We start from the raw sequence: 18,711 nt of genomic DNA, 5'->3' as shown, positions 1-18,711 counted from the left end.
AATGTACCAGAACATATACATCCAGTAGGACCAACTGTTGAGAAACCAGATCATCTTGATGGTGCTGGCCTTTCTCAGTGGGCATTGAGAAATCTGAGGCCCTTTTTCAGGGAAGTTATTTTGTTTTTTGTCTTGTTTTATTTTATGTTTATTATTTTGAGAGAGAGAGAGAGAGAGAGAATGAGAGAGAATGAGAGAATGAGAATGAATCCCAAGCAGGCTCTGCACTGCCAGTGTGGAGCCTGATGCAGGGCTCGAACTCACAAACCGTGAGATCATGACCTGAGCCGTTTTATTTTAAAACAAATCAACAGGGGCGCCTGGGTGGCTCAGTCGTTTAAGCATCTGACTTCGGCTCAGGTCATGATCTCACAGTGAGAGAGAGAGTGTTGCATCGTGCTCTGGGCTGACAGGGTGGAGCCTGCTTGGGATTCTCTCTCTCCTTGTCTCTCTGCCCCTCCCCTGCTTGTGCTCTCTAAAAAATAAGTGAATAAACTTAAAACCAACAAAATCCCCCCTTTTTAATAGTTGAAACCCCTTTGGCACCCAGAATGTAGTATCTGTTACTTAGCTCTGTATTACTAGTCCTTTTGACTAATTATAAAAATCATATTCACAAAGAGATTTTTTTCACAATTGAAGATATATCAAGAACATACTGTTCAGTGCTTTATTACGTGAGATTCCTTTTTTTAGGTGAGATTTTTGAATGAATATCAAATCACTTGGAATTTTAAATACTATCACCTTTAATGTTTATTATGCTTTTCTGCAACATAATGAAATAATAGGTTGTAGGGAGGATGTCATTAAAAATGCCGTATTCATCCTGTGGCCTTATGAGAGCAAGCAGAGGCCCGAATATGGTGTACAGACCACAGATTCCTCATCCTGAGTTAAATTCTGCCTACAAAAAGAAAAGTGCCCTTTTTGAAATGTGGTCCAGTAGTATTAAATAAGAACTCAGGTTGACGGTATTATGGAGAATCTTGCCATGAGCAGGAAGTCATACCTATTAAAACCAGAGCAGAAGTGAGGGCTGCTAGAGAAGACTCGTTAGTTTAGGGGCAAGCAGCCCTCGACCTTACTAGCTTCTGAGACCATCAGTGAATTAAAGCACAGCCCATAACTCCCACTGTTGCTACGGAATCATTCCAAAAAGATTCGATTATGTTTTTTACACTGTATTTGAAAAGGCAGGGAAGCCTTCATAAATCTTAAATTTCAATCCAAATTGTTTAAAAGTTCACCTCTCCTTGGAGGCCACCTTCAGATAAGTGTTAAATCAATGTGTTGTGCCACAGCTTTCCAGGATGCCAGGTTTTGAGGGCATCTCTGTACATCTGTATGGCAGACACAGCTCTATGTCTAGATCATATGGCAAAGCACCTTCACGACCATCCTCTCGCTGTGCTGTCCTTAGACATACAGTCTTGGTGTCTCTGGAATTCTGAGTTCTCCAAAACCACACTTAGAGGTGCCGTCCAGATTAGAGCCTCTCAGACTCTTGAATACAAAGTACCATCCCTGTTCTGGCACCTTGGATCAGAACACCCAATTCAGTGCCTTAAAATTATAGAAGAAAAGGCAAAGGCAAGTATCATGTATAAAATAGTTTATTACCATAATAAATAAAATTAAACTTTTTTTTTTTTTACAAATATCATTTGTGCTTGTTTAAAAATGTCGAGAAGGGAATATTATCAATGGAGGGGCCCACATGTTCCTTTTAACATTCCCAAGCGGCACACATACAGTGGAGTTTCTGGCAGCATCCTCAACTGACCATAAAAATAGTATCAGCTCATTTGTACTTCTGTCTGTTCATGCTCATTCGGACAAAGTGGCAGATGCAAAGGAAAAAGAAAAACCCAGTGAAGGATTTGGCGGAACTCAATAAAAAGAGCGTCAATATAAGGAGAAGCCCCAGGCTGACAAACTTGCTGAGGAGTAGAAGTGTCCTTACAGCATTGGTGAAACGTCAGATGTGGGCAGTCTCCAACCGATGCACAAGGACAATGTCTGAATTTTAAGAGAATACATTCATTGGGGCAGGGTGCATCTTAAGATCTTTCTCATTGTTCATATCCTGATACAAGATCTGTGAACTTCTCATTAAATAGCTCCTCGATCCGTTGACCGGCTCTGAAGTCCCAGATAAAGAGACAATGGCTCTAAGAAAAGTTTAATGGTGGGGCTGAGAGGGCACCCATGGGGCCTGGCACCTGCAGGGCGTTCAGGTCCAGTTCTAGAGGTTCCAGAGTAAGTCTGACTTGCTCACATGAGAATGAAGTTTCACTTGAAACTAATTTAAGCTGCACATTCACATTGATCCTTTTGAACTGTGTATCAGAGGGAGTGGAAGTCAACACTTCTCAACATGAATACCTTGGGTGAGAAAATGGTGCTTTCTTTGATGGCTGCGGTTGGTGCTAAGGGGACAGAGAAATCCCCCAGCTGGAGGGCACAAGAGCTGGTGAAGGTATTTGTATCGAAGCGAGCAAGAAGGCAGTACAACGATTTAGTGACAGAAGAGAGGCTACCCCGGGGTCTGAGTGTGCCCTCAGTGGGTTCCTCTTAAAGCAACACGATGTGAGGAGGGAGGAGGAGGAGGAGGAGGAGGATGTCGGCAGCTCCATCACAGCTGGAGTTCCATTCAAGGGTCTTAAGGCTAAACATCTTTATTGCAAAACATTGTACAATCTACTCATCAAACGCACAGCAATTTGTATCTCCACCAGGACTCCTACAATTTTCCAGAGAGTGCATGTGCCATTTGGTGGTCAATGCAACAAGGAGAGATGAGGCTCTCCCTACACCGGGTGCTCCTAACGCATTCTTTGAGTCCCTACAGAGGCTTCAACAAAAATTCTGACACTTGGCCTGTTTCACCTTCCACCGAAGGATTTGGAGGGGAAGTTGCTGGATGGGGTGTGGTGGTGGAGTGCATTTTTACTCTAAGCCATGCTAGCTCTGCTTCTGAAAGAAGATTCCAGAAAAGGGCCTGATGTTTGGCCAACAACACCACACAGGATCTAGAGGGTGGAGGGTAAAACAGGCCCAGGGATTGGATAACAAGAAATGGAAACAGCTTTGGAACCCTTGGGCCCATGCTGTCATAGCATCCGTTTTTTTTGTTTGTTTGTTTTTGTTTTTGTTTTTGTTTTTGTTTTTGTTTTTGTAAGCCACTGGTTGCCTACTATACTGGCTACAAACTTTCTGCACACAGATGGACTCTGAGGTTGAGAATATAAGGAACCATCTTAGAACCAAGCCAGGAGGTCTAAGCATGAGTGAATGGGATGGATGGAGGTGCAGATGTCAAAACTGTGCACTAGACCAGACCTTCTCAACCAGAGGGCTGCCTCCCTCTCCTTTCTAGGGGATTCCTGGCATAGTCACTGGAGGAGCCTTTGCAGGTGCACCGGACAGCAGCACTCAGTGCCGGGGTCCCATCCTCCACAGAGAACAGGCACTCCGTCTCGTTGGCCGTCATATTTCATAGACTCAGCCCTCACTCCCACTCCCCCATCGGTCGGGGAGAGCAAGTTCAACAAGCAGCCAAGTGCTGGGGCAAGACCTCTTGCTCCAAAGCAGCCCATCAGGACACTCTCTGGGAAGTGGAGCCACCCTACGAATAACATCCGAGGTAAGGAGTTTAAGTACGAGATCAAGTAACTGGCAAGTACTGGGCAATGGTGTAATACATCATGTCCCCTTCCCTCAAGAAGGAAAAAAACAAAAAACAGGTAAATATCTCAACATAACTTCTAAAGTCTAAATGTTAAGTCCAACAACTAGTAATTCTGTGTTTCCCTAACCTCTATTCAGCCACCAGACAGTGGAAGATTCAGTCAGTATCTGAAGCTTGTGGTCCTTGCTCAGGAAGCCAGAGCAGCGTCCAGGCAAGAGTAGGTAGTTGGCACGAAGTGGTCCATGGCCAAGTGCATGTCATAAACGTGGAAGGAGAGAAGGTTTGGCTCATTTGAGAAACTAATTTTTTCAGAGGAAACAAAGCAAAAGTCCATAAGTGGAGTCCTTAAGTGGAGAAGACTAAAAGCGTGTACAGGCCACACTGTGGGGATTTGTCACCACAGGCACACATGTGGGCCCTGCGGCCCTGAGATGAGCACATTCCCACCGCAGATCCAGGCTTTTCTGGTCATTAGCCCGATTCATGTCCTAGGAGTCAGTCCAGGAGTACATTCATGAAGCTTTATTTTCCCCCCAAAACAGGTCTGGCTTCCAAGCCTGGCATATTAGCATCTTTGCCCCTCAGACCCAGATGGGGAGTCATTTCTTAATAAACGCCTGTCCCCTCAGGCAGAGCTAGTGGGGAAGGAAAGGGCCCCTCTCCAGTGGCCTGCAGGGTGCTGGACAGGAGCCTGTCACCAAGCCCACAGAGAGCTGGGCACATGCTTCTGAAGCTGGATGATAGAGTCATCCAGGGCCCTTGCCCTGACTTAAAAGTAGTGGGTACTAAACTTTAGAAGCAGGCTAATGAGCACATTTAAGGAACAGCAAACTAGAACATTCTGGGGGCAGATGGGATTCCAGATATTTTATAGCCTCTGGACGAGTTGGCAGCTTCTCAAAGAGACTGAAAGTCTCAGTGCTTTATCTAGAGTCACAAATAGTTAAGACTTGGCCTTGGGAAGTTACACTTCCTCCTATTTGTATGCTGCCGTCTGAGGTTAAATCTAATGCTGCAGCCTCAGGAAGCCAGCGGCCACCCGGTAAGCCTCCCAGGAGAAGCTGCATAAGTGTACGGGGACCCCTGGGGAAGGGCCCTTCCCTTGACCCCCTGGACTCTGTTCCCCAGGGCCATCTGCACCAATGCTGGCAGCCAGGAGAGGACAGCCCCATTTTGCCCAGACAACTGAGGGCCAAGTCCTGGGACCTGCCATGGCCACCAAACAGGACCAAAGGGGCGAGGGGAGAGATGGGCCCAGAGAGGAGGCCTTCAGAAATTCTATCTTTGGTAGGGCAAGTGCCATCCTGGCAGGTCCCCTTCGGTACTGAGGGGATTAACACCGGTTCTGGATTTGTATAGCTAAGCTACACCAAGCGCTAAGGGTGAGGGTGCTGCAGTGTGATACATGCAGAAAGCCAGCGCCCTGGCTGGGTCCCTGCTGTCACCAATAGTCCAGGTCCTAATTCTACTCTCTCCAAGCTAGTTCTTAGAGCTGAACTTCCAACCCTGCTTGTCTACTGTTAGGGCAGGGCATAACCCCTGAGTTAGTTCCACTGTGCCTGGGAGGGCCCCTCTTTCCTTTCTCCAATGCCATTGAAAGGAGCACGTGAATAATCTGACCCCAGGTGACTAGGAGGCCGTGGAGTGTCCCCAAGCATCATGGCATAGGGACCTGGATGACCCACAGGTGGCTCTGTGACTGTCCCTCTGAGCTCAGGCCTCCTCTGGGCCCACAGCTCCATGGCCGTCTCTGTCCATCACCTCACACAGCTTGAGAACCTGCCACCTCATTCTCCTTCTGCTCCTGAAGCAAGTACAACCGTGACCCTGACATCTTCGCGGTTTTTCTTGAAATCCTACTGACGTTAGTAAAAGAAAGAGAGGTTAATTTTAAAATAAGGCCAGGCATGGCTCCCAAGTATCCTATAACGACCCCATGCAATGGACATAATGCAAACTGCTGAAGGGCCATCAATCCCGGTGAGAATCATAATATAAACAGAGGACTTGCTACAATCGTTTTTCTGAGGTTGTACGTGTGTGTCTGTGTGTCTGCTTTGCTAGTAAAGCAACTCTGGGCTCATCACCCTTCCTGCCGGTGCCCCACACCCTGAGAAATGCCACAGGAACGCTTGGGAAGAGGCCGAGAAGGAAAAGAAGCAAAGGGGCCCATGCAATGAGGCCAGTGGCATGGAGCAGGGCCAGAGGTTCATCTGAGGCCTCTCCTGTGACAGCAGGCCGCTGACCACAGCCCAGAGATTCTCTGCCTCCTGAAGGGCCCCGTGCAGCTCTTACACTTGGGAAAGGATTGCCGAGGAGGCGCCCGGAGCACCTCCCTGCTTTCCGGCCTTAAAGACAGAAAGTCACGAGGCCCTAACCTCCCTGGCCCTCAAACTCCCCTTGTCCCGAGCTTGTTACAAATGATGACTGTGGGCAAATATAAGGTGACAACAGACATGGGCTGTACAAGGACAGGGAATGCTGGGAAATCCCTGTGCCCACCGCAGTCTTTGGGGTCTTGGTGAAGGAGCCCAGTCTGGTATATAGATGAGGGGTTCTCCAGTGCTTTCCCACCAATCCCCAAATAGCTGCTCTTCTTTTCTGGTGGGTTGTCATCTTTTACAAATATCGTGGCAGTAAAAAAATTAAAAATGAAGGAAAATACCCTCAGCATGCCCCCTCTTCCAAAATTGTGCAGACAGCTGGAAAACAGCCGTCATCTAGCAGGGTGGTAACACACACCTCTTCCCGCATCTGTGCCCAGATAGAGAAAGCGCGCGCGTGCCTAAGCGACTGGTCCCACTTTGATTTTCGGTCAGGAGAGCCTACTTTGGAAGTTGTTGGTCATGTAGGTGTGTGTGGTGGGGATGGTGTCCAGGGAAGGGCGGTGGGTTTTGGTCTTTGACTCTTTTTTTAGACCACTCAGCTTGCTCCGAAAATGTCTCTCTCTGATTCTGGGGACTGGGGCCTCGATATTTCAAACAGCTCCTGGGGAGACTGAGAGGATCTTCTGGAAGTTAATATCCTGAGTATCTCAGAGAGCTGTTTCTCAAGATTTGTCATTTTGGTGTTCAAGGCCTTGATGTCCTCCTTCAACTCGTGCTTCACCTCCAGGACCGTGGCCTGCAGCGTCTGCTCGGGGATGGGGTAGAAAGAATGCTTGACCTCCGCCAGGATGGGGCTCCGGTCCTGAGGGCTCCTGGCCTCACCGACGTTGTCCAGACGCAGATCGCTCTTGGTGATGCCGCTGTCACAGGAGTCTGTCTTCTTGAGGGTGGCCTCTCCGGACGCCTTGGTCCTGTCGGGGAGCGTCTCCATGGACTCGGCCTTGGCCACCTGGCTCCAGTCCTCGCCCTTGCCGCAGGCATCCTTGAAGCGGGCCCAGCCTTTGCGCCTGGCGCAGTCGCCCCCCGCTGCCCTGGGGCCCAGGCACTCCGCGCCGGGCGCGTGCAGCCGGCCATGGTCCGACACCGCCGCCGCGGAGGCCGCCTGGAAGGCCACGGGCGTGGCGGGGCTCTCACGCACGGTGACCACACTGGCCTTCACCAGACTGTGGTTGGCCGCGTGCTCGGGGACGGCACCGCCCTTCTCCACATCCTGGTCGTCCGGGTCGCGGCCGCCCCTCTCCGCGGCCAGCCGGGCCTCCTTCTGCTGTCGGAACCTCTGGAAGAGTCTCCGGACAGGGTGGTCCGGGGGCAAGATCAGGGGGGCCTCATTCTTGCGTTTCATGCGCTCTTCCTCCTCCCGCTTCACGTCGCTGATCTTCCGGAACACGATCTGGAGTGAGACAGAAGGACAGCAAAGCTCAGCCCATCAGCCGTCAGGCTGTCAGCGCCCCGCCAAGGGCTGCGGCTCCCAGAGGGCTCGCGTCCCTCCAGCGCCATCCCGGGCTTTGCTCAGGGAACTGCCCACACCTGCCTTTTCCAGGACACTCATTTCCAGCTTGCCCACAGCAAGGAAGGGACTCCTGCTGTCATCCTCTTGAAGAGGAACAAACCTCAGCCTCTCCATCCCCACACGCCAGGAGGCTGGAGGTGCCAGATGGCCTCCTTCCGGGAGACTGTCCCAGTGCCTGAGTTGGGCCCCTGCCTGCAGTCCAGGGTCACCTGGTGAGCTTTACAGAAATCATTCTTCTGCCCCCCGTCTCAGACCTGCTGTATTAGAACCTCCCAACAGGAAGCCCTTGAATCTGTAACAAGCTTTCCAGGTGACTCTTCTGCATGGAAGTTTGAGCACTCCTGGTCTACACCACATTGCAGGGTAAGAAAGTTCAGACAAATCCCCAGGCAGGGCCACAGCTAAGACTGCCATTGCCACCTGCAGATCTGGTGAAATGAAATACAGCTGGCCGTGAAAGCAAAAGCAAGTCTCACACAGAAGCCCTCCCCATCCTCAGGCTGCTCACGGGGGAAGATCCCATGGTTTTGCACACGAGCTTGTCCTAATACTAACAGCCACATGGATGGTTCGTAAGGCACTTTAACGTCACTTCATGTATTCCTTACAGCAGCACTGTAAAGTCACTGGGACACATTCCCATTTTAGAGAAGAGGAAAACCAAGGTTTCAGGGTAGCTAAATGTCACATAAAATAGAAGTTTGCTATAAGGGACTTGTACCCAAGTCATCAAACCCCAGACCCATTAAACGTCCAACAGGTACTTACTGATGATGACAGTGCTTCATGCAGAGGATGGACAGTCAGAAAACTGTCCATGAATCTGGTTCTGAGTAGAGCAAGAGCCATAAATTACAGGGCTTTCCCCGGTGCTGACCTCTGATTATAGATAGGCAAGCTGTGTAATTTCTGGCTTACATTGAGTGTGGCGGATGCGCTCAGGGACACGTGTGACCCATCCCACATCTCAACTTGTGGGAAGCCGCCTGCAATAGGTTGTCTATTTTATATAAATCACTCGTCCAAGGACCAGTCCTGAGATCACTGAGAAGCAGAGGAGAGGCCTGTGTAAGGGAGCAGCAGCTTTTCCATCACCACAACCTGGAAACCCCTGTGCCCTGTGCGGGCAGCCTCGGACCAACCCAGAACCTGCCCCAAGGACCTGCCACAGCACTTGCAGGTCTTGGAGAGGCACACATGGTAGCATGCCAGGACCACAGGCTTTGAGGTCAGAAAGAAATCTCAGCCCTGCCACCTGTGACCTCAGGCAGGCATCTTACCTTCAGAGTCTATTTCCTCCTTGAAGAGTGGGGAAAATCCCCACTATTGTGACTTGGTGTAAAGCCAGCACAAGATTACTTATGTGAAAGCACAGGCCCGCTGTAGATGCTTAACATGAACCCTCCTTCCCTCACCATCTCCAGGCCTCTGCCTTTTTAACCTCCAGGTGCAGATGGTTTATAACTCACCCTCTCCTCCAGGAAGCCCCCCTGGCCAGAGCTCTCTGATGGCACCACTCATTAGGTTCTCAGGTCTGACCGATGAGATTGATTTTACAGCGCCCATAAATACAGAGGAGTCCAACACACTGAGTTGCTAGATGCAATCAACAAATCGTTGGCTCACACCTGTCACCCGATTTCTCCATCAAAGCTCCTGATGCCGGATGACTCTACACTTGGGTCACTAACAGGTGGGTGGGATGCGGTCGCTCCTCTTGCCACCTGGTTAAGTCTTTACATTCCTTGGGTCACAGTGCATGACTTTCTGACCTGTGCTGGGCAGTATTTCTCCCAGCCCTGCCCTGCCCAGTGGTGATTTAACAACCCCACCTCCCCTAGTTCCCTTCAGCCATATCCCATCTACTTCTGTAGTCTAGCCTGCAGATCCAAACTGTGGGACTCAGGAAAACAACCTGAAGAGAAATCCAACGAAAGGCATCACGGGGATGGAGGGATGATAAATAGAAGGAACAGGACCGTCCCTGCTCCTCCAGCTCTGAGGTACCAGACTTCCACCTCCCTCCCCGCTTCTGCCCCCTGTGCTCTGTTCTGGGAATGACCCCTGCTCTCCACTGGGCATCCAAATCCCCCTAACACCAAGACCCAGCTCAAATAGCACCTCTTCCAGAAAGGCTTCCCTGATTCCATGGAGGTCTAAGTTACCTCTGGCTTCCCAACACCAACCGCCTTTTCTGTGCTCGAACTTCTCTTCTGCCTTAACTACTCTCTGGCCTGTGTCCACCTGTGGTAGCCCTGCCATCCGTTTCCTAACCCAGGCACATCCCTTCTTACAGAGGGGAGGAGGGAAGACGGGAATAAGGAAGGAAGGTGGGAAGAGAGGGGGAGTGAGAAAAGAGGGAGGAAGAGAGAAAGGATGAGTGAGAACGCACATGTACTCAAGAGTTGGTGGCCTGCTCGTTTCCTGCCTTTTGTCCTGCAGGACACCTGGTTTTTAACAGTATCATCCTGTTTTTACTTGAGGTGGAGTCGGGCTCTGTTCCTTGCAAGCAGCCATTCCCAGTCATGATACCAGGTGTTGACGCCTATAACTCTGAAATCTCCCTGAGGTCCTAGAACAGTATTGGGCATGTCTCATTGTATCTTCTATTAAAAAAAAAATTACCCTAAGAAAACAGGGATTGTCTGTTTTGCCCATTATTTCCAGCACTTAGAAAATGCCTGGTACCTGGAGGGCCCTCAATAAATAATGTGTGGCATAAATAAATGAATAAAAGACACATATGAGCTAATGAATCAATGGGAGAATGTCCTCTGCCTGGAAAAGATGGAACGACAGATGTCGTAGTCAGTGGTATAAAGGAAGGGGCTGGCTTGGAACACACATGGTCCTCTGAGCAACTCTCTCAACATCAAAGGTTAAGGCAGCTCTTGAACGTGAAATGAGATATTCTAAGACTAAAGAAAAGGAAGCACTTCTTCAAATATTGAGGGGGCAACACAAAGCTGATCCCAAGAGGCTGTACAGTGAAGTACACCAGTAAGCTGACAAAGGCTGTAATATGCACCTGTGGTGGACGTTTATGAGGGGCAGTGTATCCTCTGCTCTTCAACCAGATGCCCCGTGGATCCTGGACTAAGGGCTCGGGGCCGGCCTGACCCAGGCAACGTCTTCAGATGTTGTAGCCACATGGGTGGGGGCAGCTCAGCCCTCCTGGGCTGGGGCTCTCCGCGGAAGGAGACGGGGACTTCTGCTTCTGCGCTGACTCTTCTGAAGCCTCTTGGCTTATCCCAAAGGCTCACCCTAGTGCTGCTGTCACTGGCGGCAGCCCCACCTGAACAGCACTGGCCCATCTGATGGACAGATGAACCAGGAAAGAGCTTCCTGCCCTGCAAAAATGCCTGAACCCTCCTTTGAGGATCAATGAGTAAAACCAGCAACCCCCTCGGGGACACAGGGCTGATGTGGTCTGACAGCTGTGCTGACCTGGGGTCTGGGGTTCCGCTTACTAATGTCACCCACGTTTTTGGAGAAGTTGGTCTGGGAAGATTCACCTCAGAGGCAGCCATGTCCATGCATTTGGCCAAGTGTTTCATATCTGAGTGGGCAGGGGTGGCCCCGTGACTCACAACGATGAGGTCTGTGCTGCCAGCACCAGGCACTCTAGGAATGAGAGGCAAGACCCCGAGACCCCAAACCCAGGGTGCTGTCTGCTCTGACCAGGCAATGAACAGAGGCCTGAGGATAAGTCTATCCAGCTTTTCTGAAGTGTTCCATGATGTTTTAACAGGGATCTTGAGGGGGAATAAATCTCAAGATAAAATAAACTTGAGCCACACCACAATGGTAAATTGGCTGCTTTACTGCAGGACTTCTCAGAGTCTTACCATGTTAATGTGTCTTTGATGAATGTCTAAGAGGAGACTACTGCATATGGCATTTCTTGAACGCTTTCCCCCAGACTCCCTCTTTTGAAAGAGTAGTGTTTCCTAGAAACCCCTCTGGAAAACACTGAAATCCACCCCCATGTGGGGGGATGGGGTGCCCTTTGTATTTGTGCATCCCCTTGATGGATGAGAAGGCCATTTCCTATGCTGTGTTCCAGTCAGATGCTGCCTCCTATATCTAACCCTGCTGCTGAGCCAGAGTGGGGGGTTCCAGGTTTCCATCGCCCCCTAGTGGACGGACAAAGCTGCATGATTAACTCTCCTGCCTCCCACCCCTCAGTTACTCTATATGCTCCATCCTTACTGAGTAATCTCAGGTTCTGAAAAAGCCCTGTTCACCTACTTGAAGCTCCATTCAATCTCATCTCCTGCCCCATTCATTCAACCTGACTCCTATGTGAGCTTCAGGATTTAGCTTAGGAGTCATGTACTCCCAACGAGCTTCTCTCCCCACCCCGGGTCAAAGACCCTGCTGGTAGCAAACGTGGGGCAGCCACACAGACCTCCATCAAAGATCACTGCAACCCTTGTGAAAAGAAACACTTTGCTTGTTTGTCTTTTCCTTTGGGGGAAGCTCTCTGAAGGCAGGCACAATGCTTTATTCAGTTTTTTATTTTTCATCTTTGGTGTCATGCCTAATATATATAGTGCTTAATCAATGGTCAGTGACTCACTGAATATGTCAGTGAATAAATTACAGCCATTTCCCTGTTTGTGAGCCCATGCTGGGGTGAAAGAAATGATGTGTATGCCACCCCTCAACACACACACACACACACACACACACACACACACACACACACACATCTGTGTCTGATATTCATGGTCCCATGGAGACAGAGAGATTACAAGTGGACTTCTCTATGCACAACTGATATGCTTCTGAACTATATGTTCACATAGAGTGAACAGATGGGCCCTGATTTATATTTTGATGTTATGATGGTGCTAAAGGATATACATTCATTAGAAACGGTATTTGGAAGGGAGGAGCCAAGATGGCGGAACAGCATGGAAGTTTTTTGTATGTCTCACGTCCATGAGATACAGCCAGACCAACACTAAACCATCCTGCACACCTAGAAAACTGATTGGAGGAGTAACACAACAATCTGCACAACCTGAACCACAGAACTCAGCAGGTACGTGGTGTGGAGAAGGGAACCTGGGGAGCGAGAAGCTGCAGTGGGCAGGGAGCAGCTTTTGTGGGGGGAGAGAGTACAGAGACGGCATGGGGGGTCGAATACAGGAAAAGCACCCCTCCCCAAAAGCACTGGAGAGAAAGTGGAAAATTGGAAACAGCCGCAGGGACTAAACTAAAAAGGGAGGAGAAAGGAGAGGGTTTAAATTCCATTAAAACTGTAAACAAGGGGAGCGCAGAGTCTGCAACTCTGCAGCTCAATACCAGGCGGTGCTCTGGTGGAAAGGGCGAATCCCCAGGATCTTGGAGGGGTCCAGGAGGTTCTTGGGCCACACGGGGAAAAGCGGTTCCATGGCTAGAAGGACATTTGGTAGAAACTGTTGAGGCCCCCTGGTCCCAGCAGACCCCAGAGAATGCCCACATTTCCTGGTGCTGGAACAAGGTTGTTAAGGGTGAAGCCTGGTGCCAGATGTGTGTTGTAAGAATCCCTGAAACGCTGCTGCTACACTATCTTGCAAACTTTTTCTGGGGCGGGCTGGCACCTGGCCACAGTCCGGCAGCAGCAGAGTCCAGCAAGTGTTCCTGGGTGCAGCCGACATTTGGCCATTGCTCGGTGAGGGGCGGAACGGATCAAAGCTGCAGTACTTCAGAAGCAAGGGGCCAGGGCAAAGAGCCGCATCTGAGATAAAACTCAGGAGAGAGGTTCTGCATGGGGCTTGGTCATGGCCGGTGAAAAAGCAGGGAGTTGAAGAAAGCTGAAGATGGAGGATGGGTGCAAGATTGCAGATTGGGGAGAACAGAGTTCTGACACTAGAGACTAGGTAGCTGGGTGACGCCATTTTCACCTCTCTTGTGCATGTGAATACGCACCTACGAGTGGCACAACAGTCTACCCCAGTAGGCTAGCAGTGCCATGGAGAATGGAGCCATTACACTGAGCCCCACCCAACTGGGCCAATCTCGCTCTTCAAGAACACAAGTCTTACCGCCTGCTTAGTTTATGGACTATAAAGTGCTTCATAGTCTGACTTCTAGGGGAAAACGAACTAATTTCCGTCCTATTTCAATCTGTTAGGTCAATCTATTCAATTTTCTTTTTCTTTTTTCTCTCATTTCTTTTTCTTGAATGCAGAGAGAGAAAAACTTCATTTTTATTTTCAATTTCCATTAAAAATATTTTTCTTTTACTGTATTTTTTATTTTATGTAATTTTTTTTCAAATTCCATTTTACTTCCATCATTTTATTTTAGTCTACTACAGTGTATTCACTTTTGCAAATTTTCAAACGATTTCTTTTTTCCTCTTTTTTCTTTTTCATTTCTTTTTTCTTGGATACAGAAAGAAAAAAATTCATTTTTAATTTTAATTTTGATTAAAAAGATTTTTCTTTTTTTTTCTATTATATTGTTTACTTTTGTGTAAATTTTTCAAATTCTATTTTACTCCCATCATCTCTTTTTAGTCTACTTCAGTGTATTCCTTTTTTTCAAATTCTCAATTTCCTTTCCCCCTCATCCCTCTTTTTTTCTCTAATCTGTCAAACCACTTTCAACACCTAGACCAAAACACACCTAGGACCTAGCATCATTTATTGGATTTGTGTGTCTGTGTGTGTGTTTTAGTTTTAATATTTTTAATTTTAATTTTATTAATTTTAATTTTTCTGCCTCATCAATTCCTTTTCTCCCTTCAAAATGACAAAATGAAAGAATTCATCCCAAAAGAAAGGGCACGAAGAAACAACAGCCAGGGATTTAACCAACACAGATACAAGCAAGATGTCTGAACCAGAATTTAGAATCACGATAATAAGAATACTATCTGGAGTAAAAAACAGACTAGAATCCCTTTCTGTGGAGATAAAAGAAGTAAAAACTAGTCAGGATGAAATAAAAAAAATGCTATAACTGAGCTGTAATCATGGATGGATACTGCGGTGGCAAGGATGGACGAGGCAGAACAGAGAATCAGCGATATAGAGGACAAACTTATAGAGAAAAATGAAGCAGAAAAAAAGAGGGAGATTAAGGAAAAAGAGCACGATTTAAGAATTAGAGAAATCAGTGACTCATTAAAAAGGAACAACATCAGAATCATAGGGGTCCCAGAAGAGGAAGAGAGAGAAATAGGGGTAGAAGGGTTTTGTGAGCAAACCATAGCAGAAAACTTTCCTAACTTGGGGAAAGACACAGACATCAAAATCCAGGAAGCACAGAGAACCCCCATTAGATTCAACAAAAACTGACCATCAACAAGGCATATCATAGTCAAATTCACAAAATACTCAGGCAAGGAGAGAATCATGAAAGTAGCAAGGGAAAAAAAGTCCCTAACCTACAAGGGAAGACAGATCAGGTTTGCAGCAACCTATCCACAGAAACTTGGCAGGCCAGAAAGGAGTAGCAGGATATATTTAATGTGCTGAATCAGAAAAATATTCACCCAAGAATTCTTTATCCAGCAAGGCTGTCATTCAGAATGGAAGGAGAGATAAAAAATTTCCCAGACAAACAAAAATTAGGGGAGTTTGTGACCACTAAACCAGCCATGCAAGAAATGTTAAGGGAGACTCTCTGAGGGAAGAAAGGACGAAAAAATATCTATATCTATCTCTATATATCTATATATCTATATATTGATATAGATATATAGATATAGATAGATATATAGATATAGAGATAGATAGATAGATAGATAGATAGATAGATAGATACCAAAAGCAACAAAGATTAGAAAGGATGAGAGAACACCACCAGAAACTCCAACTCTACAAGCATCATAATGGCAATAAATTCGTATCTTTCAGTACTCGCTCTAAATGTCAATGGATTCAATGCTCCAATCAAAAGACATAGGGTAATAGAATGGATAAGAAAACAAGATCCATCTATATGCTATTTACAAGAGGCCCACTTTAGACTTAAAGAAACCTTCAGATTGAAAATAAGGGAATGGAGAACCATCTATCATGCTAATGATCAACAAAAGAAAGCTGGAGTAGCCAACTTATATCAGACAATCTAGGCCTTAAAATAAAGACTTTATCAATAGATGCAGAAGGGCATTATATCATAATCAAGGGGTCTATCCACCAAGAAGACCTAACAATTGTAAACATTTATGCGCCAAATGTGGCAGCACCCAAATATACAAATCAATCACAAACATAAAGAAACTTATAGATAGTAATACCATAATAGTAGGAGACTTCAACACCCAACTCACAGCAATGGACAGATCATCTAATCAAAAAATCAACAAGGAAACAATGGCTTTGAATGACACACTGGGCCAGATGGACTTAACAGATATATTCAGAACATTTCATCCTAAAGCAGAATATACATTCTTCTCCAGTGCACATGGAACGTTCTCCAGAATAGCCCATATACTGGGACATAAATCAGCTCTCAGCAAGTACAAAAATATTGAGATTGTACTGTGCATATTTTCAGACCACAACGCTATGAAACTCGAAGTCAATGACAAGAAAAAATTTGGAAAGGTAACAAATACTTGGAGACTGAAGAGCATCCTACTAAGGAATGAATGGGCTAACCAAGAAGTTAAAGAGGAAATTAAAAAGTATATGGAAGCCAATGAAAATGATAACACCACAACTCAAAACCTCTGGGACACAGCATAGGCGGTCATAAGAGGAAAGTATATAGCAATCCGGCCTTCCTAAAGAAGGAAGAAAGATCTCAGATACACAACCTAACCTTATGCCTTAAAAAGCTGAAAAAAAACCCAGCAAATAAAACCCCAAACCTGCAGAAGATAGGAAATAATAAAGAAGAGAGCAGAAATTAATGCTATCAAAACCAAAAAAACAGTAGAACAGATCAATGAAACCAGAAGCTGGTTCTTTGAAAGAATTCACAAAATTGATAAACCACTAGCCAGTTTAATCAAAAATAAAAAGGAAAGTACCCAAATAAATAAAATCAAGAATGAAACAGGAGAGATCACAACCAACACAGCAGAAATAAAAACAATAATAAGAGAATATTATGAGCAATTATATGCCAATAAAATGGGCAATCTGGAAGAAATGGACAAATTCCTAGAAACACATACACTACAAAAACTGAAACAGGAAGAAATAGAAAATTTGAACAGACCCATAACCAGTAAGGAAAACAAAATACTAATCAAAAATCTCCCCCAAAACAATGGCTTTCTAGGGGAATTCTACCAAACATTTAAGGAAGAGTTAACACCTATTCTCTTGAAACTGTTCCAAAAAACAGAAATGGAAGGAAAACTTCCAAAGTCTTTCTATGAAGCCAGCATTACCTTGATTCCAAAACCAGAGACCCCACTAAAAAGGAGAACTATAGACCAATTTCCCTGATGAACATGGATGCAAAAATCCTCAACAAGATATTAGCCACTGGATCCAACAATACATTAAAAAAATTATTCACCACGACCAAGTGAGATTTATACCTGGGATGCAGGGCTGGTTCAATACCCGCAAAACAACTAATGTGATTCATCACATCAATAAAAGAAAGGACAAGAACCATATGATCCTCTCAATAGATGCAGAGAAAGCATTTGACAAAATATAGCATCCTTTCTTGATAAAAACCCTCAAGAAAGTAGGGATAGCAGGAGCATACCTCGAGATCATAAAAGCCACATATGAACGACCCAATGCTAATATCATCCTCAATGGGGAAAAACTGACAGCTTTCCCCCTAAGGTCAGGAACAAGACAGGGATGTCCACTCTCACCACTGTTATTCAACATAGTATTGGAAGTCTTAGCCTCTGCAATCAGACAACACAAAGAAATAAAAGGCATCCAAATTGGCCAGGAGGAGGTCAAACTTTCACTCTTCACAGATGACATGGAACTCTACAAGGAAAATCCAAAAGGTTCCACCAAAAAACTGCTAGAATTGATTCATGAATTCAGCAAAGTTGCAGGATATAAAATCAACACACAGAAATTGGTTGCATTCCTATACACCAACAATGAAGTGACAGAATGAGAAATCAAGGAATCGATCCCATTTACAATTTCACCAAAAAGCATAGAATACCTAGGAACAAATGTAACCAAAGAGGTGAAAAATCTATACACTGAAAACTATAGAAAGCTTACGAAATAAATTGAAGAAGACACAAAGAAATGGAAAAAGATTCCATGCTCCTGGATAGGAAGAACATTGTTAAAATGTTGATACAACCCAAAGCAATCTACATATTCAATACAATCCCTATCAAAATAACACCAGCATTCTTCACAGAGCTAGAACAAATAATCCTGAAATGTGTATGGAACCAGAAAAGACCCCGAATAGCCAAAGCAATCTTGAAAAAGAAAACCAAGGCAGGAGGCATCATAATCCCAGACTTCAAGCTGTACTACAAAGCTGTAATCATCAAGACAGTATGGTACTGGCCCAAGAACAGACACTCAGATCAATGGAACAGAATAGAGAACCCAGAAATGCACCCACAAACGTATGGCCAACTAATCTTTGACAAAGCAGGAAAGGATATCCAATGGAATAAAGACAGTCTCTTCAGCAAGTGGTGCTGGGAAAACTGAAAAGCGACATGCAGAAGAATGAACCTGGACCACGTTCTTACACTGTACACAAAAACAAACTCAAAATGGAATGAAGACCTCAATGTAAGACAGGAAGCCATCAAAATCCTAGAGGAGAAAGCAGGCAAAAACCTCGTTGATCTTGGCCGCAGCAACTTCTTACTCAGCACATCTCTAGAGGCAAGGGAAACAAATGCAAAAATGAACTACTGGCACCTCATCAAAATAAAAAGCTTCTGCACAGCAAAGGAAACAATCAACAAAACTAAAGGGCAACTGACAGAATGGGAGAAGATATTTGCAAATGACATATCAGATAAAGGGTTGGTATCCAAAATCAATAAAGAACTTATCAAACTCAACACCCAAAAAACAAATAATCCAGTGAAGACATGGGCAAAAGACATGAATAGACACTTCTCCAAAGAAGACATCCAGATGGCCAACTGACACATGAAAAAATGCTCAACTTCACTCATCATCAGGGAAATACAAATCAAAATC

General features: G+C 46.1%; 1 protein-coding gene across 6 annotated transcripts in view; it reads right to left on the bottom strand.

Annotated features, from left to right (window-relative positions):
* Positions 1–1,600: 1,600 nt before the first annotated feature.
* KCNH1 (potassium voltage-gated channel subfamily H member 1) overlaps positions 1,601–18,711 on the bottom strand; it is a 466,004-nt gene continuing 448,893 nt past the window's right edge. For 5 of the 6 annotated variants that reach the window (XM_045048780.1, XM_045048781.1, XM_023248008.2 and 2 more), the window contains one exon: positions 1,601–7,471. In XM_045048780.1, coding sequence (XP_044904715.1) covers positions 6,617–7,471 — 855 coding nt within the window. In that variant the 3' untranslated portion in view covers positions 1,601–6,616. The remainder of the gene's footprint in view (positions 7,472–18,711) is intronic. The other variant, XR_006591669.1, reaches the window with a different exon arrangement.

Source organism: Felis catus, chromosome F1 (genome assembly GCF_018350175.1).
Source record: "Felis catus isolate Fca126 chromosome F1, F.catus_Fca126_mat1.0, whole genome shotgun sequence".
NCBI classification, from domain to species: domain Eukaryota; kingdom Metazoa; phylum Chordata; class Mammalia; order Carnivora; family Felidae; genus Felis; species Felis catus.
This window is presented reverse-complemented; position numbering and strand designations above follow the sequence as displayed.